Source organism: Stigmatopora nigra, chromosome 17 (assembly GCF_051989575.1).
Source record: "Stigmatopora nigra isolate UIUO_SnigA chromosome 17, RoL_Snig_1.1, whole genome shotgun sequence".
Classification (NCBI taxonomy): domain Eukaryota; kingdom Metazoa; phylum Chordata; class Actinopteri; order Syngnathiformes; family Syngnathidae; genus Stigmatopora; species Stigmatopora nigra.
Genome location: NC_135524.1, coordinates 1,543,327 through 1,568,214, shown reverse-complemented (window position 1 = coordinate 1,568,214; position 24,888 = coordinate 1,543,327). Strand labels below are relative to the sequence as shown.

The 24,888-nt window shown below is 43.3% G+C and overlaps 3 protein-coding genes and 1 long non-coding RNA gene across 6 annotated transcripts; 3 read left to right on the top strand and 1 right to left on the bottom strand.

Annotated features, from left to right (window-relative positions):
- Positions 1-23: 23 nt before the first annotated feature.
- On the top strand, positions 24-6,175 carry LOC144210432 (methylglutaconyl-CoA hydratase, mitochondrial-like). Of its 2 annotated transcripts, XM_077737100.1 has the most exons (11): positions 26-218; positions 2,816-3,121; positions 3,350-3,417; positions 3,594-3,681; positions 3,764-3,850; positions 4,033-4,125; positions 4,288-4,344; positions 4,581-4,768; positions 4,848-4,898; positions 5,094-5,141; positions 5,322-6,175. In XM_077737100.1, exons 2-11 carry the CDS (start codon positions 2,896-2,898, stop codon positions 5,397-5,399), a joined length of 984 nt encoding a protein of 327 aa, XP_077593226.1. In that variant the 5' UTR covers positions 26-218; positions 2,816-2,895; the 3' UTR covers positions 5,400-6,175. The 2 variants fall into 2 exon arrangements, with proteins under 2 accessions (XP_077593225.1, XP_077593226.1); XM_077737099.1 differs by lacking the exons at positions 2,816-3,121; positions 3,350-3,417; positions 3,594-3,681; ... (5 more) ...; positions 5,094-5,141; positions 5,322-6,175 and adding an exon at positions 1,046-2,494 and having other exon boundaries at positions 24-218.
- syk (spleen tyrosine kinase) lies at positions 5,674-11,377 on the bottom strand. Of its 2 annotated transcripts, XM_077737097.1 has the most exons (15): positions 11,132-11,376; positions 10,426-10,601; positions 9,417-9,862; positions 8,947-9,107; positions 8,252-8,390; positions 8,086-8,167; positions 7,970-8,025; positions 7,779-7,841; positions 7,626-7,704; positions 7,385-7,544; positions 6,842-7,051; positions 6,588-6,777; positions 6,369-6,509; positions 6,199-6,311; positions 5,674-5,818 (listed from the first exon to the last, which is right to left on the bottom strand). In XM_077737097.1, the coding sequence occupies exons 3-15, from the start codon at positions 9,816-9,818 to the stop codon at positions 5,746-5,748; spliced, it is 1,869 nt and encodes a 622-aa protein (XP_077593223.1). In that variant the 5' UTR covers positions 9,819-9,862; positions 10,426-10,601; positions 11,132-11,376; the 3' UTR covers positions 5,674-5,745. The 2 variants fall into 2 exon arrangements, with proteins under 2 accessions (XP_077593223.1, XP_077593224.1); XM_077737098.1 differs by lacking the exon at positions 10,426-10,601 and having other exon boundaries at positions 11,132-11,377.
- Positions 7,790-9,861, top strand: LOC144210433 (uncharacterized). The gene is made up of 3 exons (XR_013329384.1): positions 7,790-8,422; positions 8,699-8,801; positions 9,468-9,861. It is a non-coding gene; the product is annotated as an uncharacterized LOC144210433 (long non-coding RNA).
- Positions 11,378-11,823: 446 nt separating the features above from the next.
- Positions 11,824-24,606, top strand: chd1 (chromodomain helicase DNA binding protein 1). Its single transcript, XM_077736858.1, has 36 exons — positions 11,824-12,213; positions 13,512-13,627; positions 13,779-13,980; positions 14,083-14,199; positions 14,305-14,501; positions 14,917-15,188; positions 15,256-15,481; positions 15,577-15,677; positions 15,802-15,980; positions 16,047-16,171; positions 16,255-16,471; positions 16,559-16,648; positions 16,838-17,028; positions 17,179-17,367; positions 17,450-17,612; positions 17,855-18,007; positions 18,111-18,182; positions 18,252-18,401; positions 18,488-18,636; positions 18,709-18,805; positions 19,015-19,110; positions 19,198-19,374; positions 19,458-19,621; positions 19,701-19,742; positions 19,814-19,947; positions 20,013-20,151; positions 20,239-20,389; positions 20,530-20,652; positions 20,734-20,877; positions 20,935-21,234; positions 21,309-21,440; positions 21,525-21,703; positions 21,959-22,058; positions 22,473-22,524; positions 22,589-22,829; positions 23,251-24,606. Exons 2-36 carry the CDS (start codon positions 13,575-13,577, stop codon positions 23,540-23,542), a joined length of 5,409 nt encoding a protein of 1,802 aa, XP_077592984.1. The 5' UTR covers positions 11,824-12,213; positions 13,512-13,574; the 3' UTR covers positions 23,543-24,606.
- Positions 24,607-24,888: the final 282 nt, after the last annotated feature.

Sequence of the window (24,888 nt, the reverse complement as noted above, 5' to 3'; positions counted from 1 at the left end):
CGTCACGGCTGTCACGCAGCAGTACACCACCAATGCACTTAACTCCTGACCTACTAACACAGATCCATGAGTCAGAAATGAGGCACATTGAAAGGGAAAAAATCAAGAGGAAAATGTGCTTCTTTTGCCTTTTGTGATAATATTTTTCACGTCTGGGTGAACAAATACATTGGTGACGTGCGACTTCTGCCCTGACGACAACGATCGAGATCTAATATGTGAGTAATATCGAATTTACGCCATCAATACCGAATACTTGAGAAAGCCAATTAATTACATTTACCCTTTCATAATGTACACACGTGGTCCTGATTCATCATCATTCATTTTCTAGCCTATTACCTTTTTTTAGACTTAACCTAATTGTTCAAAAATAAACGGGCGAGTAGTGTTATGACATCGGTCTGCCATTGTTACGCTGAAAACAGGAACCTTAATATTTGTAATAACGTTCCTTTTATGGTATTCGGGAACCTTAAAATGTGTAATAACGCTGATTTTATGGTGTTTATTGGCACTGTAAAGTCACGTAGGCATTTTTCCGAGTGATAAGTTTAGGGATTACGACACAGTGATGCAAGCGAAAAACCGGTTGGGCGATGCAGAATGTTTCATTTTACGAACACGGGACGGTCTTTGTTAGTGGTATCGGTTCAATTACTTCATTTTCTTTCTTTCTTTTAAATTTATTTTATTTTAGGGCGTTTATCAAACCTTTTCCGCCCCGTCGGACTTAAGCGAGGCAATGATGTCATGTAACAGAATCAATGGCCACATTGTCTCCCTCCAGTCTGTTACGTCGATGTTTACACACAAACAATGGCGAACAAAGTGTTTCGCTTTCGCCACACCGGCAGCCGAACGTTGCGTAAAGTCTGCAGCGACCGAAATTTCTGGTGGCGTTGTTGTGTCATTCGAACAAAATGAAGGAATTCGGGGAGGGGGCTTCTTCATATCAGAAAAGGTCCACACCGAAACTCCATTTTGTTTGTTTGTTTTTGAATTGGAATGTCAACAATGATCTATTTTTTTCTGTCATCCCAAGAGTTGATATTCCCAAATCGAGAATCTCAAGAAACACATGATGGTGACCAGTGACCTGTGAGAGTCCCGAAAAACTACCAAAAACAATGCAAGCGGTAAAGCTAGAAATGGACTCCAGCGAGTCCTACAGCGGAGACGACGCCCTTCTCCTGGCCGTCTCCACGTCTCCATTTGCAGCCAAAAACACCTGCCGCCGAAAACGGGAATTCATCCCAGAGGAGAGGAAAGACCCCGTCTATTGGGAACGCAGGCGCAAAAACAACGAGGCGGCCAAACGCTCCAGAGAAAAGCGGCGAATAAACGACATGGTGCTTGAGAATAAACTCATGGCTCTGGGGGAGGAAAATGCCTCCATCCGAGCTGAACTCTTGTCACTCAAACTCAAGTTTGGCCTTTTGACCTCCACGGCATACGACCGGGAAGTGGAGAAATTGTCCGGTCGAACCGGCGCCCGACTTTACGGGCAATTTGTCCCGGCCGGCGAAGACCTGGGTTCCTCCGGGAGAGGGGCGGAGCCCCCTCAGCAGCGCGCTAGCTGCATTTCCGTCATCAGACATTCCCCGTATGCAGCAAGTGCGTGCGCTCCGACGCCGGGTGGTCCGAGTGCAGAGGTCAAACGCGAACCAACGGAGGGAAGCAGTCCGTACGAAGTCCTCCGGAACTACATGGCCGGAATGGCCAGGTCGTCCAGCAACTCCCCCAGAAGCTCGGAAGAGGGTGCCGTGAGCAAGTCCTCGGACGGCGAGGACGAACAGCAAGTCCCCAAGGGTCCGCTGTCCTCCGAGAGAAGCGTTATAGTGTCCACGCACAAAGTGCCCGAGGCCGCTTCGTCGGCTTTGCCACACAAACTGCGAATCAAAGCCAAGACCGTGCAGGTTAAAGTCGAACCCGTCGATCCCGACTATGAATCGTCAGGAAAGATTTCATCTCCCGGGAGCGAGCGTTTCCGGGCGTGGCGTTACTCGCAGTCCTCGTCCTTGTCGGAACAGGTCACCGCCATTCGGGACTGGGCCGGGCGCTCCGAGCAGTGGGATAAAAGCAACGCCAATGTACCCATGAATCGTCCACCTAGTGACAGGGAAAAGAGATAAAAAAATGCTCTTATTGTATTTACTTACTCTTGTTTGTTGTGCTCTGATTTTAAGCAGTTTATAGCCAGCATTGTATTTTTGCTGACATCATCATCAACACATCAAGTTCTAATGGCTGTTTGGCATATTTTGCCCTGATGTTGTGAACCAGCCATTTTGCCTTAAAGATTAAATTCATTTGGTTTCTGATGAATGTGATGCGACAATCGCGTATCCACAAATGTTTTGGAGGATGTGTATTGTCTGGGGATATGTATATTTGTTTGTATCCCTCTGCTTGGAATGTTCATCAGGTAATGTCATATTCTGGACAATTCACTACAGTAATTAGCACTTTAATAAATTGCTAGCCAATTGTGGACTATTGTTTTATTACACAGCATTCCAGCAAAACATGCTTATATGAGCTTGTTAACAAAAAAGTCAATTTAATCAAATAACTGGGATTAATGAGAAAATAATAACAGTAAGAATAATTGCTGTGTCGTCACCCCAAGCTAACTTTCCCTAATTATTGAATGTAGTGCCAGCTGGTGAATGTTGATAAAACTTTTTATTATATATTTTTTGTTATTTTATATATACATATGTATTTTACAGTTTACCTTAGGCGTATTTTTGCGTTTGTATGACATTAATTGATTAATAAAATGAAAATATTCGACGTTTTGATTTTCCAGGCGCAGATTCTAGACGTCACGTGGTTCCATGACGCGTTCAGTTCAGAGTTGAAAGTCAGTCATTCCGCTTGTAAGCAAGTATGGCGGCTCTGGTTGGACGCGGGGCGCTTTTGCAAGCTTGCCGCGTAAACTTTATAGACAGCGCAAACACCTGCAAGCTAGGTTCGTCTTACTTCGCTTCACGACGTTATGTATGGTCCGCTAAACCCAAATTCCCGTCCCTGGGCTTTGGCCCAGTGGGGCGACAGTACAGCTCGGACGCAAAGGACGACTTGGTCCTGAGGTATCTCGACGGAGAAGACCACGGTAAGCTGTCTTCATAAATGTTAATTGTTACTATTTCACTTGTTCATTTGAACAACACGATAGGAATTGCTTTGCATAAAGTTTCGCCAAGCTTTTCCATGGTGGTCTGGTTACATATACATTTTCACATTTAAATGTTCAGTATTTATAGTTTTATGGTCACCTATTGTTTTAAATTCGTGAAATTGGTGTTTTCCTAAAGTAATCACCGACGCCATGTTGTTTTAGGTATCGTCGTAGTTGGGATAAACCGGCCAAAAGCCAAAAATGCTATAAGCAAAAACCTGGTTAAAATGGTAGGTATTACTTTGTAATTACCTTTTGTAACCATAAAGCTTGTCTAGTATTATACACTTGTCAACTTGCTAACCGTTAAAGCAAAATGTATTCGCTTTATTTTGTATTGTTTATGCTCATATTGTTCTGTTTAATGTGCTGCTTTCAGATTTTCTTAATATGTTTGTTTTTCCAGATGACTGAAGCAGTAGGGGATATTAAAAAGAACAACAAAGTACGCAGTGTCATTATATGCAGTTTAGTTCCAGGAATCTTTTGTGCTGGTAGGTTTATATATTTTTTTCTTTTAAGAAGCCTTTGGACTGGGGAGAATGCTTTTTACAGTTTTTATCTTTTTATTTTTAGGAGCTGACCTTAAAGAGAGGGCCAAAATGCAGCAAAGTGAAGTGGGACCATTCGTGTCCAAAGCAAGAGCACTTATCACTGAATTGGGTAAACTTTTTGCTGCTTTTAGTCTCTATTGGGTTTGTTTCGGTACTATTTTCAACTCCAAATGAGGGGTTTTACGATAACAGAGTACTTTTGCAGTACCAAATTATAATACTTTTTATGTAGCTGGTGTGTAGGAAGTAATGAGCCAATTTTGAAAATAATTCCTATTTTTTTGTAAACAGGTAACCTGCCCATGCCGACAATAGCTGCACTGGATGGAGCTGCCTTAGGAGGAGGCTTGGAAATGGCCCTGGCGTGTGACATCAGAGTTGCCTGTAAATTATTTTTTTTGCCTTTATTTGGGAATATAAAGTCTAAAATTACCCTGGTATTTTTTTAATGAGCTATGACATAATGTGCCCTTGTTAAATAAACTGTCATATTCAAGTTTTTATTTGAAAGGGATGTAATATTTGTGTGTCTTTTTTCTATTCCAGCAAACTCTGCAAAAATGGGACTTGTTGAAGCAAAACTTGCCATTATTCCCGGAGCAGGTAAGAATATTACTTATGATATTCATGTTTTTCTGTAATGAAAGTATTTCATTTTGAAAATGGGGTGGGAAACATTGCAACTATTTTTGTACTTTAAGATAAAATGTATTTTTTATACACTACAAAAAGATTGGCCAACTTGCATATTTTTAAATAGTTTCCAACCTGGCAACCCTGTCATTGTAATCCAGTATATTAACCCTTTATCTTACCGCGCCTCTCTTTTCTCCATTTAGGCGGTACGCAACGCCTTCCCAGGGCCGTTGGCGTATCCCACGCCAAAGAATTAATCTACACGGCCCGGGTGGTGGACGGGATCGAGGCCTGTCGCTTGGGTCTGGTCAGTCACTCGGTGGAGCAGAATAAGAACGGAGATGCGGCTTACCTTCGCGCATTAGAACTTGCACGTGAGATTAACCCACAGGTCAGCTAAATTCACAATTTTATATATAGATTTTTCTTTTCGGTTGTGCTGTCAAAGTGTCATTCTTCCATCCCCACAGGGTCCAATTGCTGTCAGGATGGCAAAACTGGCCATCAATCAAGGTATAGAGGTAAGACAGTGATTGGACGCCCAATTTTTTTTCTATGCCAGCGCCTTCCTCCCAATTAAAATGGCCGCCGCGAATGAGGTCATCAATGGTGTTAGCGTTGTATAGATGAAGTTAAAGTTATTTTATTAAAGATATTTTCTTCGGTATTAAAGGATTGTTGAGAGTTTAGAGTGTTGATGTCATGGTGTTTTTCAGGTGGACCTGTCCACTGGTTTGGCTATTGAAGAAGCATGTTATGCTCAAGTGAGTACAAGGAAAATGTGAAAATACACTCTGAAACTCGTTAGCCACTTTTGCTAGTAGTACTTAGCCCTGAAGGAAAAAAAAGTTATAATAATCGAGCCTGGTCTACTTTAAACCGCGATATTTGAGGGATTACTGTTTTTCCCCTATTAATGTATATATATATTGTTTTTTTCCAAGGTGATACCCACTAAAGATCGCCTGGAGGGTTTAGCCGCCTTCAAGGAAAAGCGGCGTCCTCACTTCAAGGGAGAGTGAGTCGCCGTCACCCCCCGAAAAACATTGAAGAGTTCTGCCTTAACTTTTGTCATAGCACCGCTTCCGACATGCAAGAGAACGTTGGCTTACATGAAGGACGCCATGACCTTTGGTGGATGGCTGCTGTAGCTCGAACACCACAATAACGTATCCTACCATACCAATTATGTACAGTGATAGCCATTGGCCAAAAAAAAGCCATATTTACACCAGTTTTATTTTAGTTCTCAGGCCAATGACGACAACTAAAAACAGATTTTTTTGTTTATTTGCAGAAACAGAAAAGGTATTGCTACAAGTGTAATATACAATTGTCCGACACGATAACGAGCGATGACTTTTAGCTTCATTGTGCAATGTCGTAATAATATTGCCGTAATCTCGGCTCAATAACGGCAAATGTCGGTCTTTTTTCAACCCTGTAAAACAAGAAAACAAAGCATCGCTAGGATGGATATCCTCAAAAAATATATATTTAAATGGCAAAAAAATAGTTAGACCAGCTATTACTAATTTCATAAAAATACTCAATTTCAATCGCAACCAATCACAGCGACTCTTCTCATTCCCTTTAAACAAAATGCTAAATTTGCACACAAAGCGCAGACAACTACTAACCCCCCCAAAAATGGTTTTCTTGTCCTATGAAGCATGGATACATTTGTCTATCAAAAACTGGTTTTCACTTGCACGTTTTAAAAATGGAAATAAGAACGTGTTTGCGATGATGACGCAATATGAATGATTAAATGGTTCTTCCGAACATGCCATATCAATCAATGACTCATTTGTAACTTACTCATAGGTCCAGCAAGTCTTCATGAGGTTAGACATCTCTTCAGGACAGTTTGACGGGGCGTCCATTCGCAATCCACTCTCGATCATTTGCAAAACATTATTTCCTCTCATTCCCTGTGGAGAAAACAACATTCCAAATCCAACGCCACGTCAAGAAAAAGGAAATCTTACCTTGTAGGGCTTCTCCCCGTACGAATAGGCCTCCCACATGAGCACCCCGAAGCTCCAGACGTCACTTTTGCTGGAGAATTTGAAGAAATTGATGCACTCTGGAGCGTACCACTTCAACGGCCATTTCCCATGACCCTTAGCCTGAAGAAAAGTTCACGTTAGGGATGTCAACATCCATTATTTCAGCTCCTATTTCCACCTGGCGAAAGAAGCAATGACCTTGTAGTAGTTCTGGTCCTCGGCCACCATTTTAGACAGACCAAAGTCGCTTATTTTGGCGTAGTGCTGAGTAACTAGCAAGACGTTACGAGCTGCCAAGTCCCGGTGGACAAAATTGTGTTCTTCCAGGTACTTCATCCCCATGGAAACCTGGTGTACCAGCTCGGTGATGTTGGGAACTGTTGTGTTCCTGTGAAGGCGGAGAAGTTGGGTGGAGTAAGCGAGAACTGGCCGGGAATACAAGTAAGACGTACTTGTTCTTTTGCAGGAATTTGTGGAGAGGCCCCAAGTCGGCCAGCTCCATCACCAACATGAGGCTCTCGGCCTCGCAGATGCCGATCATCCTGACGATGTAAGGATTGTCCAATTGCTGCATGACGTCGGCCTCCCGTAGCATTTCTTCGCGGACCGATGCCCCGCCCTCGTCGTCCTTGAGGATTTTCACAGCGACCGGTTGCGTCATCCTAAAAGAAAAACTGGTCTGTGGTGACTTTGTTTCTATTCCAGGGGTGGCAAACTCAAGTCCTGGAGAGTATTTGGCAAATTGCCTTCATTGCAGTAGCAAAACTAGCAAGTACAGACACAGAAGACATTATAGACCTAGCTAATGAGTTGATCATTTGATTCAGGGGTGCTAGAGGAGCCAGATATGGAAAACAGACTGGATAATGGCTAAGATGTTTCAGAACCTCATTGGTTAAACTAAACAAAGTGCCTGAAGATGTCAAGGTCAAAAGGTTACGCCGTTGCAAGCCACATTTGTGGAGTTCCAGACTATTCTTGAAAAGTTTGCTTACGCTTTGTTCTTGTAGAAGCCCTTCCTGACCGTCCCGAAGTTTCCGGAACCCAGTTCTTCGTTCTCTAACTGGAGCTGTTCGTAATTGACGGTGGTATTCCGAAGCTGCTCGGGATCGGCGTACGTCCTGTCGTAAACCGGCGTGTCCATCGGTAACGACTCTAAAGGTAAACATTGTCACCTAGTCGGTAAGTCCATCCATGAACTCTTTCCGACTGTTAGATTGCCACTAGCTCACTTACCTCTGGCGATGATCCATTGATTGGACGCCTGCTGGTTGTTGAAGTTTGCGTCATTGTTTTCGTGCCGAGATCTGCGGCTCTGGGGAGAACCAGGCGACCAATCATTTGAAAAGTGTGCCAATTGGAAACACTTTAGATTTAGGAGTTGCTCACCTTGTGTCGGCCGGTGATGGCAACGGTTTTCATTTTGGCAAGTATGCCTTCAGCTGCATTTTGCTGGTAGGTTTTCGGTGGAGGACGTAAAAGAAAAAAACACGATAATGAAGGTTTTGTTGGTTGACCTGACGTGGCATTACGGACAAATTCTTGTATTTTTAGTGTCCAAACAAAGAGAAAAGACTTACAAATAGTGACGTAAAGCCAGGGGAATCTTGCGGTAGTAGCGACTGTCCTAAAAGAGCTGAAACCAAAACATTGCATGTACTTTCCCAATACATTTCTACTACCTTTTTTACCATACCTGTGTCTTCATCGGGTCGTGGCGTGGCTTCCGTGAGAACTTGCAGGAGGCCGTCTGCTTTGTACGAATAGTGTTCCACCAGCTATGCGTCAAGAAAAAAAACTTCTATATCAACATATTCCCAAACCCAATGGAGACCAAATGGTAAAGCCATTTTTTTCCTAACCTGCCAAAGAGTGTCAAACTTCTTGCCATCCGGTATAGAGAGCTTGCCACTCCTGTCCTGGTCCACGCGGTAATGCATGACTTCTCCTTGGTGTAATAAACAAAGGGCAAAGGATCCATTGGCGTCCCTCTGACGGATTCTGAAGACGGAAGGAACGGGAAATGAGAAGATGTAAGATTGTAGCCAAGGGCTAATTCCTGTCTTTAGTCATTTGTGTAGATGATTGCAATTTTGTCGGTATAACAGCCAGGCTTTAAGAAGATTGGCTATGAGGTTCAGAGACAGGGAGATGACTTATGCTAATTGCTATTGAGTTCTAGCTATGAAGGTGCTTTGGCTACTCTAATCATAGTGTAACAGAGTGTATTGTATTGTATTACATGTGAGATGTATCTAACAGTGGCATCTCCGCTTACTGTCATCCTTCCTCTTTTTTGGCTATTTCAGGAAGCAGCCAGCGGAAACCGCCTGCCCGCCTCGACTTATGTGTGAACTGTTTCTTCAGCCCCACCACAACCTTTTCTCAGCGCGACTTGTTCACGAAAAAAAAGTAAGTGATGATCACTGTTTGAAAAATGGCTTTTCAATTTGGTGTTGCAAAAGTTCCAAAGATTACTAGTTATTTATTTTTAAACCAGAAAAGATGGAAACTTATTTTCCCAAGGAAGGACTTTTGAGCCAAAAAAAACACTTACAGAAACTTTCCATTAGTCCGGCAGCCATTTTGAAGCCTGGCCTCGGAATCCTCTCGACTGATTTTCCCGTGGAACCAAGGCATCCGTTGGTGAGCGGTGGCCGCGATCAGTTTCTCCAATCGGGGCCTCTGGCTGATGACAGCTTGCTCCAGAGCCGCCCCCTGCCGAGACCCGAACGTTTTAGACGTGACCGGACGTTTGGTCGCCGGTCTTTTGGTCGCCGCTCAAATGGTGACAGAGTTTACTGTTGAAACCAGCTCTCAAAATTATATTCACGAGAGATTTTAATATCTAAATATCTACTGTTTTCAACAATACTTAGATATTAAACAGTACTTAGATATTAAACTCTCTCTCATGAATATAATTTTGAGGGCTCTCTGTCAGCATCTGACCAGCGACCAAAAGACCGGCGACCAAACGTCTGAGCACCGTTTTAGGTCTCGCAAAACCCACAAACGTCCACCGACCTGCAAGTTCCAAGTCTGCCTGACGTACTCCTGGATGAGTTTTTCTTTCAGGTCCTCAAAGGGTCCCACCTTAGGCTGTGTATTCTTGGGCCGATGGCACGGTTTCTTCAGTCGACACACCAGGCCGTCCATCTCCCGGGAGTGGTAGTCGATGACATCCAGGGGGCCGCCATGACTCTTCCCCCCGGCGATGGCGTAAGAGTCGTCGGCCTCCCGTTCGATGGTGTAGTGGTAGCAGCGACCCGAGTGGAAGACGGACAGCGCGAAACCTCCCAAGTGGTTTCGACTTTGCCTCAACAGAAAGGAGCCGCTCACGGCACCCCCGGCCTGCAGAAAGTCTTCGGCCTCCTCTCTGGTGATGTTGCCGTAGAAGAACGGCAGACTGTTGACTCTGTCCGACATGGTGGCCACCGCTCGCCGGCCACGCCCCTTTTCAGATCATTCACCTGAGGTGAGCATAAAAAACATCACATACATATTGGAAAAACAAAGCCAATTTGACATGCAATGCAGATCCATTACAGTATTTTAGAGCAATCATGCAAAATACAATGCCAAATTTTATGTAGTATTCATTCATTTTTCTGTACCACTTCTCTTCACAAGGCTCAGGGGGTGCCGGAGCCTCCCCCTCCGACTATGCCCAGGACAACCTCAATTGGTAGCCAGCCAATTACCATCTTATATATATGTAAGTATATTTATGGAATTTATGTATCATACAAATACAAGTGTAGGCACATTAAAGTATATTTATGAAATTACATGTATTAAAGTGGTTCTTGTTGGCAGCTCTTTAAAAATGAACCAATTTTAGATGATCCTTGATTCATGTGATAAAAATATACACATATTTTCCTACCATTTAGCTCAATTTAGAACGTTTTTAGCTCACTGGAGGACCAAACTAATATGCTAATGCAGTTTAAAAGGGTAGTCAAAAGGTCCAATCACCCTTAAAATAGTTTGTGTATGACAGAGCATTAATATATTTAAAATCGATACTTACTGTATGTTCCGTAGCCAGAAATACAAGCTCATAAAGTCCAGCGTCTGTTGACGTTGCAATGTGAGCGCGGTGGATAAGTGGCACACTCGAGCTTCCTCATTTCGCGCGCCGCCTCGACAAATGGATGCCTTAACTTCCCCCTTTTTTTCTTTTAAGAACGTTGAACTAGCCAGAAGCTACACACAGAAAAAAAACACAAAAAAATCCAAAAGTTCTACACAAACTTTTATCTCAAAGGTAGGCAAAATACAGTCGAGGGCCACTTTTGGTCCATTCATGGTCTTGTACCGGCCCTAAAAAAATCAAAATAAAACTAATCTCTAGATCTGTAGTTACTTATGCAACTAAATTAACTCAGTTTGAAAAAAATGACTTGATTTGTTTTATTTTATCTTTAAAAAATGATTATGTATATTTTTTATAGTGTACAACTCGCTTTCCCTAATTTAAAATCTCCCGGTCCTTGGCCATCTGTCAGGTTAACCTGGGATTCGCTAGCCAGCATCATCACTTCCTCCATCTGCCATGGCCAGCTCATCAAAAATATCAATAACGAAAATAACTTCTTTAAATATTTTCCTTGCTATTTCTGAGCCTCTTTGCCCCATTTACAAGGCAAATGACTGACATCTGGTGGATGGCCTTATGACATAAATAATATTGATACACAGTAGTATGTATACATGCGAATAGAGGTCATACTTACGCGATGGAATGTAGTCCTCGACATTTGGCATTATCCATCATGATGGCCCACCCACTCTGCAATCATCTTAATTTAGCAAATTCATTTTCCATGGGAAGGGCGGCTGCCATCCCATCACCGGTGCTTTGGGATGCTGGCGTCCCATCGCTGCCGGATTTCTCAACCACTTCCCATTGGTCCAAATGCACAAACACCAGCTCATCTGGCTGACCAATCGCGTTAAAGCATACACAGCGCTCGCAAATCCTTCCGAACTCGGCCGTGAGCTGGACTTTAGGGCGTCAGTACGCGTAATTGCCTTTAGGTGTCACTGTTTCTAAAGTATCCAACACCGAAACCAAAAGGCTAGTTTCATTATGAAACGAAAATGTGACCGTTTTATATTTATGAGAAAGGGAAAGCTGTAATATATGATAATGTATGATTATACTGGATTAGGATGATAGAGTAGGAAAAGATGTATTTATACTTTGTCACATTTTTTCCACGTGTAAATGTGCAGAGGAAATCATGAGAAAGTCAGCCAGAATTTTGAAAATAGTATATTGATGATTATTCCTGTAAGTTAACCGTAATATAACGATTTTAGTTGATATTTAACACAATGTCCTTGCAAGTGGTTCCACTTTCAGACGCTGTTTCTATGTTGTGCTTGAGCCCGGTCGTTACGTCACTATCCGGGGTTTCCTAGCTAGCGAACCCAACGGCGTCATGGCGGAGGCCGGTTGTCGGAAGACCGTGGAATGAAATGCCAGCTTCTTTTTTTGTGTTTGTTTTTTTTGTTTTTTAATTTAAACACTGCTTTGATTAACCCCCAGGCACGGGACTCGCACGCACAGTTGTGCGCAAAGAGGGCTCACCTCTTCGCCCAAGGCAGATAGAGAGGAGACGACACTTCAAAAAAGCTCCGCTCAAGTGGCTCGTTCCAGGCAGCTCTCCCGGACTGGGAGATAGCTAGCCAAGCTAAAGCAAGATAGTCTTATCGCTCCAATTGTTGTTTCTACACAAGAGGGAAAATCTGGAGCCGTCCTGTGGACTTTGGCGACAGTTTTATTTGGAGGAGCTAAGCTAACTAACACAAGGTAAGAAGAACTTCTTTGCACGAGAACCTGCTCTTAACATGTTGATGTGGTAAAGCCGCGAGAAGTGAGCGGCGGATGAAAACAAGATGGAGAGGACGAAGTTAGGCTAGCTCATTTGGAAATGTGGGCTTTCTAATAAATTACATGTGCTGTTAAATACAATGTTTTAGAGCACAATTGCGAATATATTTGATAGCTTGCCCATTGCAGATATAACCGGAATGCTCATTGTGTCTAAAAGACAAATATCTTTGCGACAGTTCACCAGAGGAAGCGGAAAGTTTGCTCATTTTTTGTAGCTTCCATGCTAGCCTCGTGTTTCATTTACGTTACATGAGTAGCTTGAAAAAAATGTGCTCTCACACTATTAGAAACCTTGTTTTTATAAGACAACATTCCTCATATAGTTAAACATTAGTGTGTTTTTTCAACCACGTACATTGAAGTTTACTATTAGGAGTCTCAAGATTCTCAATGTAGACACCTTAAAATAGTATACATTGGCATGACCCCGCTCGCTAATTAATGTCAGCCTTTGTAGAATTGGTGTATTTTTGATTTTGGTTGTTGTTTCTTCCTTCGGATTTGAACTGTGTGACTGGCGCGTTAGCTTTTTGCATACTGCAACTTCCCCCGCCAATAGCCGACGCTGGCATTAGCCGGCATTAGCAAGTTAGCTCACTGCGAAACGGTTCCTTTCACTAGATGGACTCTCTAGATTCGAGCCAACTCGAATAAATGTGAAAGTGGGGCGACTAGAAGCTCACGTCTTTGTCATGTTAAATATACGTAAATGAGCAATTTGCATGTTTTTAAGCCCCGAAGAGCTTTTGTCGAGACGTAAACACGCTGTCGTTGCGCAGGCCTAATAGGCCCCAGTCCGTAGGGGCTAATAGTGCTCCACTAAAAGCTGCATCCCAATGGTTGCTGTCAGCGACTCTTTTAACTTTAAATATTCGTATTAACACAATTCTGACATCCTATTATTCCCACAAAAGCAATTTAGAATTTAGGGTTTTTTGGTATGGTTTATAACAAGATAATACATATCTGTCTGCAAAGAAAATCCTTAAATGAATATAGAACAGTCTAAATGCAGCTCTAAGAATAAAACATAACCATGGTGGAGAACAAAGACTGGTCATAAAAGTACATAATCAAATTGACAAGGTATGTAAAATAATAAAAATCAGTGTTCTTAGCAGTTAATGTTGAAAAGGCAGTGAAACGACTTCGTGATGAAAGCTTGTCATTGCAATGATGCATTTAATCATGTACATTTTAATCTCTCATTTCAGTTTAACCACGTTTACCACCAGATTAGAGGTGGTGTGGGGGAAGTCTACATTCTAGACTGCAGGATGGCAGGACGCAGTGAGGATGAAAGTGTCAGCAACAGCAGTGGTGAATCAAGGTATGTCAATCAATCAGTCCATAAATTGAGTACAAACGACCTCCATTCACAAGGGTGTACAATTTTGATTTAATTCGGATCAGTGTACTCCAAAAAATGGCCGGAACTTTCTAGTTGGATGTATGATGTTGTGTTGTGGTCTTTTTAACAGCAATTCAGATGATGAATCCGGTTCTGGATCCGGCTCTGGATCTGGTTCAGGTTCCAGTTCAAGTTCCTCAAGCAGCAGTAGCCAATCGGGCAGCAGCGACTCAGGAAGTGGCTCGGACTCTGGCAGTCAGTCAGAATCCGAGACAGAAAAATCCAAGGAGAAAATGGACCCCCCAAATAAGTCAAACATTGATGGCGCTGAGGTACGCTTTTAGCTAAGGTTGCGTTGCATTTAATTTCAAATTAACTGGACCAAAGTGCAACTCTCTTGACACTTGTTGTTTCTTTCTGACCACTGAATGCAGTTTTGGAAGTCTAACCCAAGTATCCTAGCAGTCCAACGATCTGCTATGCTCAGGAAACAGCAGCTCCAGCACCACCAACAACAGAGACCAAGCTCTTCAAACAGTGGCTCTGACGATGTATTGTGCCATTTTTACAAATTCTTCCTTATCTTTCATCGAGAGTGGATTTAAGCTCTGCAAATATTTAAGAGCGTGTCCTTACTGGTTTGATTTGTTTTCCAGGACTCCTCAAGTAGCGACGACTCGGACTCTTCAAGTGGATCCAAAAGGAGAAGAAATTCAGGCTCCTCTGACTCCGGATCGGGTTCTGGATCGGGAAGTGGATCTGGATCAGACTCATCTGCTGAGAATAATAGTAATGAAACCAACTCGGACTATGAGCCCAGTCAAGCAGCAAAAAACAGAAAGCCTCCAACTAAGTAAGTGAATAGTCTGACGTGTAAATGGTAGATAAAGCCGATCTTCTGTGCTTTAAATAAAAAAATAAGGGAGTTGGTTTGTTTAGTCTTGATACAGTTTTCTCTCCATTTCAAGTTATTGAAGAATACCCATAAATAACCCGCTTTTGAGCTTAAAGTGTCATGATTAGTTCTTACGGCTTGTTTTTAAAGTTGCCTTTTGAAAAGTGCTTCTTCATGGAGATGTTTGTATTATAAAACAAAAGAGAGGGGTAATCAGGTCAAAGGTCATAGGGGTCAGAAAATTGAACTCACAGAAAATGTAGCATTTTTAATATCGAAGTCATAATCTAGTCTGGATGGGGACAGTTTTTTTTAAAGGTCAAATGAGTTGAATTGGAAAAGCGTGTCTCAAGTCCACTTTCATCTTTTGCAGGATGAATTTTCGAAATGGCAAGAAAAGCAGCTCCCAGAAGAAGAAAAGCCAGAAATGTTCATCTTCTGATGACGAGGACAACTACAAGAAGGTGGCCTCCGCCGGACCACGACGGCAAGCCACGGTCAACGTCAGTTACAAAGAAGACGAGGAGTTAAAAACGGACTCGGACGACCTGGTGGAAGTTCTGGGTGAAGACGTTCCACAACCTGAGGAAGATGAGTTTGAGACCCTGGAGAGAGTGATGGACAGCAGAATCGGGAGGAAACGAGGTAGGAATTGCATCAATTAAAACTCATGGTAAATATAAATGAGAATAACGTTTTGGTCTGTTGACAGCTGTCGGGAGTGTGACGACGGTATACGCAGTAGAAGCAGATGGAGACCCAAACGCCAACTTCAATTCGAATAAGGAGGCCGGGGAAGTCCAGTACCTCATCAAATGGAAAAACTGGGCCCACATTCATAACACTTGGGAAACGGAAGAAACCCTCAAGTTGCAGAATGTCAGGGGGATGAAGAAACTGGACAATTTCAAAAAGAAGGATCAGGAGAAGAAGAAATGGTAAGAAAAGGCAATTTAGACCCATCTTCCTTGAATATTTTTGAAATGAGAGCATTAGGAACATTTTTCTTAGATATATTGTGATGTTTTTCTAGGTTAAAGGCGGCTTCTCCTGAGGATATCGAGTATTTAAACTGTCAGGAAGAACTCATCAACGACCTGCATTCTCAGTACCAACTTGTGGAGAGGATCATTGGTAAGCTTTACATGTTGTCAAATTTAAAGCTCCCACCATACTTTTTCTGGAAAGTATAGAAATTTTAATTCCAAATTTGCATCTGTAGAATGGCATCAGTATCTGTATTTTTTGGGTTGATTAGGTCACTCTAACCAGAAGTCAGCCGCCGGTTACCCAGATTATCTGTGCAAGTGGCAGGGATTACCGTACTCGGAATGTAGTTGGGAAGACGGGGCTCTGATTTCCAAGAAGTTCCAGAAGTGCATTGACGATTACATGAGCAGAAACCAATCCAAGAACATTCCATCCAGAGACTGCAAGGTACACATTGGAGAAACCCCCAACCCGTCATTTGAGTCTACTGAAACGGCCACGTCTTTTCTACAGGTCCTGAAACAAAGACCGAGGTTTGTGCCTATGAAGCAGCAACCGCATTACATAGGAGGCGATGGACTAGAACTGCGAGACTACCAGTTGGACAGTTTGAACTGGATGGCCCACTCGTGGTGCAAGTAAGACTGGAGCCATCTTGCGTCTAAGTCTTTTGTAAAAACAAAATCTAAAAGATTTTCTACTCGTCTGCTTGAATTTTTAGAGGCAATAGCTGCATCCTGGCTGATGAAATGGGTTTAGGAAAGACCATCCAGACCATCTCCTTCCTCAACTACTTGTTTAATGAGCACCAACTCTTTGGGCCTTTCTTGCTGGTCGTGCCGCTTTCCACGTTAACTTCGTGGCAGAGAGAAATACAACTATGGGCGCCTCAAATGAATATTGTCGTCTACTTGGGGGACATAAGTAGTCGCAATATGGTGAGCTAAATCCTCAATAATAAAGACTAATAATGTGGTCATAGACCATTTTTTTAGAATACAATCTCTCTTTTTCCCCACTTGCAGATTAGAACCCACGAGTGGATGCACGTTCATTCCAAGAGGCTGAAATTTAACATTCTCCTTACGACCTACGAGATTCTTCTGAAGGACAAGGCGAGTAGAAACGATGCTCGGACGTTTGGTCGCCGGTCTTTTGGTGACAAGAGTTTACTGTTGAAACCAGTTCTCAAAATTATATTCAGAGTTTAATAACTAAGTACTGTTTCTTTCAAAAATGTTGTTAGCCATTGAATTTGGAGGATCATCGAATCCTGACTAAAGGTGAGCCATGTTTTTCTGCAGTCTTTTTTGGGCAACGTTAACTGGGCATTCATCGGCGTGGACGAGGCGCATCGACTGAAGAATGACGACTCGCTCCTCTACAAGACTATGATCGAGTTCAAGTCCAATCACAGGCTCTTAATCACGGGAACGCCGTTGCAAAACTCCCTCAAAGAACTCTGGTCCCTCCTGCATTTCATTATGCCAGAAAAGTAGGCAACGCCATGTTTTTTCCCCCAAAAAACAGCCCATTGCAAGTGAACTCCAATCCTCGAAAGCTCTCGTTTCTGTGCTTTGTTGAATTTAAGTACGATTTTCAACTATCTGACCTCTGCTCTTGACTTGTGGCATTTTGTACCAAGATTTCACTCGTGGGAGATGTTTGAAGAGGAACACGGTAAAGGACGGGATTCCGGCTACACCAGTCTGCACAAAGAACTGGAACCTTTTCTTCTACGCAGAGTCAAGAAAGATGTGGAGAAATCTCTCCCTGCCAAAGTGGAGCAAATCCTCCGAGTAGAAATGAGCGCCATTCAGAAACAGTATTACAAGTAAGTACGGGAAAGATAGAAAAAAAATGTCAATTTCACTTTTAAACACTGACTAAATCCCTCTTTGTATCGCCAATTCTAGATGGATCTTGACCAGAAACTACAAAGCTCTGAGTAAAGGTACCAAAGGGAGCACGTCAGGTTTCCTTAACATCATGATGGAGTTGAAGAAGTGCTGTAACCACTGTTATTTGATCAAACTTCCCGATGATCATGAATTCTTGAACAGAGCTGAAGCATTACAGGTTGGTTTTTTTTTAACTATCAAGTGAAACTGCATTGATAAGGAAGGTTTTTTGAGATGCAACATATATTGCTTGCTAATTCCTTCGACGTCCCTACCATTGACGATAGACCGTTTTGGCGCCCAATATGGCTAATTTCTTTAAGTATCAGATTAGATTTGGTCATAAAGATGTTGATGTCAGAAGAAATTTGCAGAATATGCAGTTTATTAATTAGTTTTTTGTATACTTTCCCCTTTTAGCAACTTATCCGCAGTAGCGGCAAGCTAGTGTTACTGGACAAGCTCTTGGTGCGTCTGAAAGAGCGAGGCCACAGAGTCCTCATCTTCTCCCAGATGGTTCGGATGCTGGATATCCTTGCCGATTACCTAAAAAGCCGACAGTTCCTCTTTCAGGTGTCTTTTCGCCTCCAAATATTTTATAACAATGCAAATGCATATGCGTCTCTTTAGGCTACCTAAATCAACTAAATCTCTTCTTCTTTGGCCATCCCATTAGCGATTAGATGGCTCTATCAAGGGCGAGATGAGGAAACAGGCGTTGGATCATTTTAACGCAGACGGTTCAGAGGTAAGTTCCAAGTCATAAATGGATTATTTGAAAGAATGGATGGAGTCTAATTCCTAAATGCGTCCACAGGATTTCTGTTTCCTCTTGTCCACGCGGGCCGGCGGACTCGGTATCAATCTGGCTTCCGCCGACACAGTTGTTATCTTCGACTCTGATTGGAACCCCCAAAATGATCTTCAAGCCCAAGCCAGAGCTCACAGGATTGGACAGAAGCGCCAAGTGAGCAAAACTGTCCACTTTGGATACAGCCAATGGGTGGCCTGGTCCAGTAAAATGTAACATCTGCCATCTTTTTCTTCTCCCAGGTCAACATCTATCGTTTGGTGACCAAAGGCTCCGTGGAAGAGGAGATCATAGAGAGAGCAAAGAAGAAGATGGTGCTGGATCACCTGGTTATTCAGAGGATGGACACCACGGGGAAAACTGTCCTCCACACGGGGACTGCTCCTTCCAGGTAAGGCGCCTGTTAGGGGAACATCTCGCCCCGTGACTGAATACTGAGATTGTTCCTATTGTTTGAATGCAGTTCAGCACCGTTCAACAAGGAGGAGTTGTCCGCCATCTTGAAATTTGGCGCTGAGGAGCTTTTTAAAGAGCCAGAGGGCGAAGAACAGGAGCCCCAGGTAAAAGAAAATGGACATTTCCACCCCCAGTTTCTTAACCTGAAAAGATAGAAATGCCAAACTTTACACACACAAATTTGAAACATTTCTACACAAGCTGTGAAAATTTGAAGTCGTTCCAATGAACATTTCCCAAATTATTGGCCTTCGAAATGGAGTCAAACATTTTGGAACAATAAAAGCATTCAATTCAATTGATCTTCTCCTAGGAAATGGATATCGATGAGATTTTAAAAAGAGCCGAGACCAGAGAGAATGATCCTGGACCTTCCACCGTGGGAGAAGAACTGCTCTCCCAGTTCAAGGTGAGAAATACTTTTTCTAACTGGTTGCCAGTACCTAATTGATGCCTTTCCAAGTTGGCATCCCCAAACTGAATGTGATTCGTGCAGGTGGCAAACTTCAGCATGATGGAAGAAGAGGAAATAGACATGGACTCTGAACGTAGCCAGCGGAGTTGGGATAGCATCATTCCTGAGGAACAGCGGAGGAGAATGGAGGAGGAGGAGCGACAGAAGGAGCTGGAGGAGATCTACATGCTGCCGCGTATGAGGAATTGTGCCAAACAGGTCATTAACAAAGCCCTCCATTTTGTACTAAATTGTCTTTGCTCGTACGAGTAGTGCATTCATAATATTTGCCCTTCCAACAGATAAGCTTTAACGCTGGCGAAGGCCGAAGACAAGGCAGGAGCAGGAGATACTCTGCATCCGACAGCGACTCCCACTCGGACCGAAAGAGGCCAAAGAAACGAGGTCGGCCTCGGACAATCCCCAGAGAAAATATCAAGGGATTCAGTGACGCTGAGATCCGAAGGTGAATGACCGCTTTCCATTCGTAGCCCCCATGGCCCGTTTCCATGTGCCTGCTAATATTTAGCGGAATTCTTCCTCAGGTTTGTCAAAAGTTACAAGAAGTTTGGAGGCCCGCTGGAACGGTGAGTGAAAAATTATGACATATTATTGCTCTGGTCCAATTTTTTACTATTATTTTTTTTCTTAACCACAGGTTGGACGCTATTGCCCGTGACGCCGAACTAGTGGACAAATCGGAGCATGACCTGAAACGCTTGGCTGAAACGGTTCATAACGGTTGTTTACGAACTTTGAGAGAAAACCCTTGTGGAGGAGAAAAAGCCTCCGGTAATGAAAGAAATTGACATGATTTTTTTTTAGCTCATGTGTAACCATGCGTTTTCTGACACTAGGAGGCAGAAGAGGCAAAGTAAAAGGACCCACATTCAGGATCTCTGGCGTTCAAGTCAACGCCAAGCTGGTTATTTCTCACGAGGAAGAACTGGCTCCACTTCACAAAGCCATTCCCGCCGACCCGGAGGAGAGGAAAAAGTATGTCAATTGCCGCCATTTTGTGAATATATGTCACCGAGTCATTGCCTGAACTACGCTTTTCTAATTGTGCCGGTTTGTTTTCAGGTATATGATTCCATTCCACTCGAAAGCAGCTCACTTTGACCTGGATTGGGGGAAAGAGGACGATTCCAGCTTGCTCATCGGAATCTACGAGTACGGTTATGGCAGCTGGGAGATGATCAAAATGGACCCGGACCTCAATCTTACACACAAGGTGACTTTTGGCACCTAATGTCAGAAAAAAAGTAGTCTCTTTGTAGATGCTGGACAGGGTAGATAAGAGCACTTGATCATTTTTTTGGCTGTATCATGGAGGGAATTTTGGGATTTTTCTTAATTAATGATATGTTCCAGCTCCTACCAGATGACCCCGATAAGAAACCCCAGGCCAAACAGCTCCAGACCAGAGCCGACTACCTCATCAAGTTGCTGAGCAGGGACTTGGCCAAAAAAGAAGCTCAGAAACAAGCAGGCTCAGTATGGACAACTTTTCACTATTTCCTTTTGTCTATTCTTTGGATGAATGCGCCTTATTTCATGATCTATTTATTTTTGAAGGCCAATTCTCGGAAGAGGAAGCCGAGAAGCAAAAAGAGAGAAACTGTGAAGCCCACCGCCATGGACGAGATGATGAAGAGCGCCTCGTCGGACCCCCCCTCGGACAAACGCTCGGACGATGAGGATGACGCCGAGGAGGAAAAAGTAATGTGAAATTAGACCGCCGCGTTCAATTGTCGACGTTAACTTTGCTGTTTTCAGGAGGAGGCGCCCTCGAAGCCTCCGAGCAGACGAAGCCGAGAAACGGTGAAAGTAGAGGAGGATGACGAGGAGGACGACGAAGAGGAGGACGACGAAGACGAGGAAGACGAGGAGGATGGCCGGCAGGACGACGGCTCTTCATCTGGAGAAAAAGAGTATCACGACGACGTCAGGAAGGAAATCAAAAAGGAGAAAAAAGACGACCTTTGGGACACCAAAGACGCCAAGGAGTCCAGAGTGGAGAAGAAAGACGTCAAACCGTTGGAAGCCGTCCACAAACATGAAGACGACATGGAAAACGTGAGCTCCATTTTGAAGGAGGAACCAAGAAGAAGAAAGCCAGCACTTGACTCCATTTTTGCGCTTTTCCACAGAACGAAAGCAAAACCGAGCTCCGAAAGAAGACGCCGGACGCCGCCGCCCCCGCCGTCCACATCACGGCAGGCGGAGAAAACTTTCCGGCAACGGAGGAATCCGAAGAACTGGACCAGAAAACCTTCAGCGTGGTTCGTTCCCCGACCTCAAGCCCGAGTAGTGGAGGATGGAAGGCTCAATGTCGGTGTCTTTTTTTTTTTTTTGGAACGTTGCAGTGCAAAGAGCGGATGCGGCCAGTTAAAGCCGCACTCAAGCAGCTGGACCGCCCGGAGAAGGGACTTTCGGAGCGGGAGCAGCTGGAGCACACCAGGCAGTGTCTCATCAAGATTGGCGACCATATTACAGAGTGTCTCAAAGAGTATTCTAATCCGGACCTCATCAAACAATGGAGAAAGTGAGTTGAAAAGACAGCAAATTCTCAGCTAATTTTTGCCCTCAGATATCAGACAAATTAAAATCCAATCCGGACATCCTTCTGGGGGAAAAAAAACATTGTGGGATTGGTCGCCCTCTCATTGTCTGTCATTGATGGCGTTTCAATTGGCTTTAAAATGGCGGCCATCTTACACATTTGCTATTAGTGTTGTGGTTGGGGATGTTACAGTTTAATGGGAATAGTCTTGTGGCTCACCTTGTGTCTGTTTTCCAGAAACCTGTGGATATTTGTTTCCAAATTCACTGAATTTGATGCCAGAAAACTGCATAAATTATACAAACATGCCATCAAGAAAAGGCAAGAAAATGCTCAGGTATGTACTCTTGCATCTCAAAGGATGACCAACTAAGTGCATTGGTACCTGTTAAAATCAAGCCCCGCCCTCTTTGATTCTTTTGAATTTAATGAAAATATTCCAAATATTCCTTATTTGTATTTTCTTTAAATTTTGTTTAGTTTCATAATTATTTTTAGACACAATAAATAATACAGAATCATAAAAAAAATAATAAAAACATTCTAACATGGACAAAGATAGAATTTTAGTAAACAGCACATGACTTGCCTAATCCCCTCAAAAATCTTTGATGAGTCATCTATCAATTTAACCTCTTCCACTTTAAATGGAAAACTGCAATGGGATTTTCTCAGGAAATTCAAAATTACGATTCTTTTGCCAAAGAGATTCTATAGAAACCACATGTATTGTCATGTTTTTTTTAAACAGGCAATGGAGCAGAACAGCAGGAATTCAAACGCAACGGGTTTGAAAAACGCAGGTAATTTTCCCCGCCCCTTACGTGGAAAATCGGCCCATGAATCACCCTCAACCTTTGACCTCAGATACGGAACGGCCCAGAGACAACTCCCAGCAGGACGACAGCAGTCGAGACAGTTCCAGTTCGGACAGGCACCCGCCCTCGGCCCGTTACCACGACGGCGGCGGCAAGGAGAGACACGCCCCCGAGGCCCACCGGAAGCCCGCCGGGGAGTCCCGGAAACGGCCGTACTCGTCTTTTAGCAACGGCAAAGACCACCGAGACCACTACAGACCCGACAGCAGGGATCGAGACAAGCACGATAGGTAAGCTCCGCCTCCTCACAACATTGAGTCTTTTTTTGCGACCAATACAGCGTATAGAATTGAGAAAATATGGTATTGTGTTAGCTTTTTCACTAGACTAGATGTTCCCTCGGGGCTTGGCAACTTGACTTTTTCCAAATGACATAACTGAGCATATAACGAGTTTGCTTGCCTTTGTGCTTTGTATAAAAACTAATGATAATGTCCGGGTAAATGAAATCACATGCCGACCGACTGGCTTGATCAAATGTCTTCTTGGAATAACCCACATTCTTGGACAACCCGGACGAAAACAACAAACCCCAAAGGAACAAAAAATTAGTTCTCGAACGCCGTTTAAGCTTAGGGAGTGAAACATCTTAATGTTGGTCCTTCTTTCTGCCTAGTAACACCAATTGTCATTGATGTTTGTGCATTGCAGACATTATAGCGACGGCAAGCAAAGAAAACTGGACGACTCTCGTTCGAGCAGAGATCAACGACCGGACGCCAAGGACCTCTCGCACCCATCATACCGCTACCACCAGGACTGGCAGACGGAGCAGCAACGGTCGTCATCTGGTGGCGGCGGCGGCATACCCGGACCCCGTTCCCCCCGGGACCAGCGTTCCCCGTACGATTCACGCTCTCCACTTGGCCACCGTTCTCCCTTCGACTATTCGTCGGATCACAAGAGCACGCCGGAGCAAATCTGGAGCGGTCGCAAGACATAACGGTAGACCCCGCCCACCCCACGGACCATAACGCCCTCCCTTCCCCCCCGGTGCCTTACAGGGAAGCTGTAAAAAGCACTGCGCCACGACCGGAGATGAACGCTAAACAAGCAGCGAGGAGAAAAAGTCAAAAAAAAAAAAGAAAAATCATAGCCTATTTTTGTATTTAAGAGTCGGACGCTGCACACCTTTTTGTTATTTTGTTTTTTTTTAATTTTATATATAAAGTTTCCTCTTGTTTTTACCTCTGGACATAACAATCGATCGAGTGAACTGTCTCAATCTCCACACGCCACACCACACTGGATCCCGCGTTTGGACTCTCCTCGACGTCGGCCATTTTTGTTGACTTTTTATTTAAGCGGCAATTTGGCGGGCGTGGCGTCCCGAGCCGACGCCCGAGGTCCAGAAGCGGGGCTCAAAATGGCGACCCGACGTACCTCATTAGCAGAATTTCTCGGTGGTTCCCGAGAGGCTTATTTAAGAGCAGATTTTAAGCTGTAAAAAAAAAAATAATGCGTTGGCTTTTCTTCAATTTTCCCACTTCCGCCATGTTGTACATTTCTGTAAAATAGCAAAAATGGGTGGTCTCTTTCCTCAGGCTTTTTTTCTTTTCTTTGTTTTATGGAAATTTGACTTTTCTTTATCGACTCAGGCAATTTTTTGGTTTTGCGACGAGTTTATTTTTCTTTTTTTTTCTGTATCATAGTCCTTTTCACGATATCGCTTTCAGAATGTAACTGTGCTAAAGGGAAAGTTTTGTTTTGAGCGCTATTTTGTTCCAGTTTGGGGTCTCAAAAGACCAGAGTAGATCTTTTTCCACTTCTTTTTTTTGTTGGCATTTTTGATGTAGGCAATAATAATGTCAATGTTCTATGCAGCCAAGTTATATTTGTGGTGAACCACCCGGCCGGAACGAAAGAAAGAACGAAGTCACTGCTATGGTTCACTGGTGTACATAACTTCCCTCTATATTTCAAATTCAATTTACACTGAGAGTGCATGGATTTTTATGAACCGTTTTTATATAGTTGTTTATGAAGCCATTAAAATCAATCACTGTATGTTTAGGAAGTCATTTCAACTTGAAATTGCGGACTTGATTGTTTTCAGCACCAAAATTGGACATTTTTGGGAACAAATATCATATTCAGGCAGTCCTAAAAATAAATTAAAACCTCAGATTTGTTCCCTTAATGACAAAAAGGCATTTTTGACCCAAAAACGGTCAAAAAAATTGGACTTCTCTCACCATCCAAGGTACTTTTCATTCCCTAAATGTGTAAAATATTTCCATCTAACTCTGCTTCTATCTTTCAGGTTGCCATGGCAACAAAAAACAACAT

What these genes read in the sequence shown, in the direction of transcription:
- syk (XM_077737098.1), bottom strand. Translation starts at nt 9,818, where the DNA reads ATGTCGGACAGAGTCAACAGTCTGCCGTTCTTCTACGGCAACATCACC. An exon ending in CTGGCTTTACGTCACTATTT is followed by an intron (nt 7,842 to 7,969) that starts GTAAGTCTTTTC and finishes AAAACCTACCAG; the next exon opens with CAAAATGCAGCTGAAGGCAT. An exon ending in AGGACCAGAACTACTACAAG is followed by an intron (nt 6,510 to 6,587) that starts GTCATTGCTTCT and finishes ACTTTTCTTCAG; the next exon opens with GCTAAGGGTCATGGGAAATG.
- LOC144210432 (XM_077737099.1), top strand. Translation starts at nt 1,131, where the DNA reads ATGCAAGCGGTAAAGCTAGAAATGGACTCCAGCGAGTCCTACAGCGGA.
- chd1 (XM_077736858.1), top strand. Translation starts at nt 13,575, where the DNA reads ATGGCAGGACGCAGTGAGGATGAAAGTGTCAGCAACAGCAGTGGTGAA. An exon ending in ATGGCCCACTCGTGGTGCAA is followed by an intron (nt 16,172 to 16,254) that starts GTAAGACTGGAG and finishes TTGAATTTTTAG; the next exon opens with AGGCAATAGCTGCATCCTGG. An exon ending in CATTTCATTATGCCAGAAAA is followed by an intron (nt 17,029 to 17,178) that starts GTAGGCAACGCC and finishes TTTTGTACCAAG; the next exon opens with ATTTCACTCGTGGGAGATGT.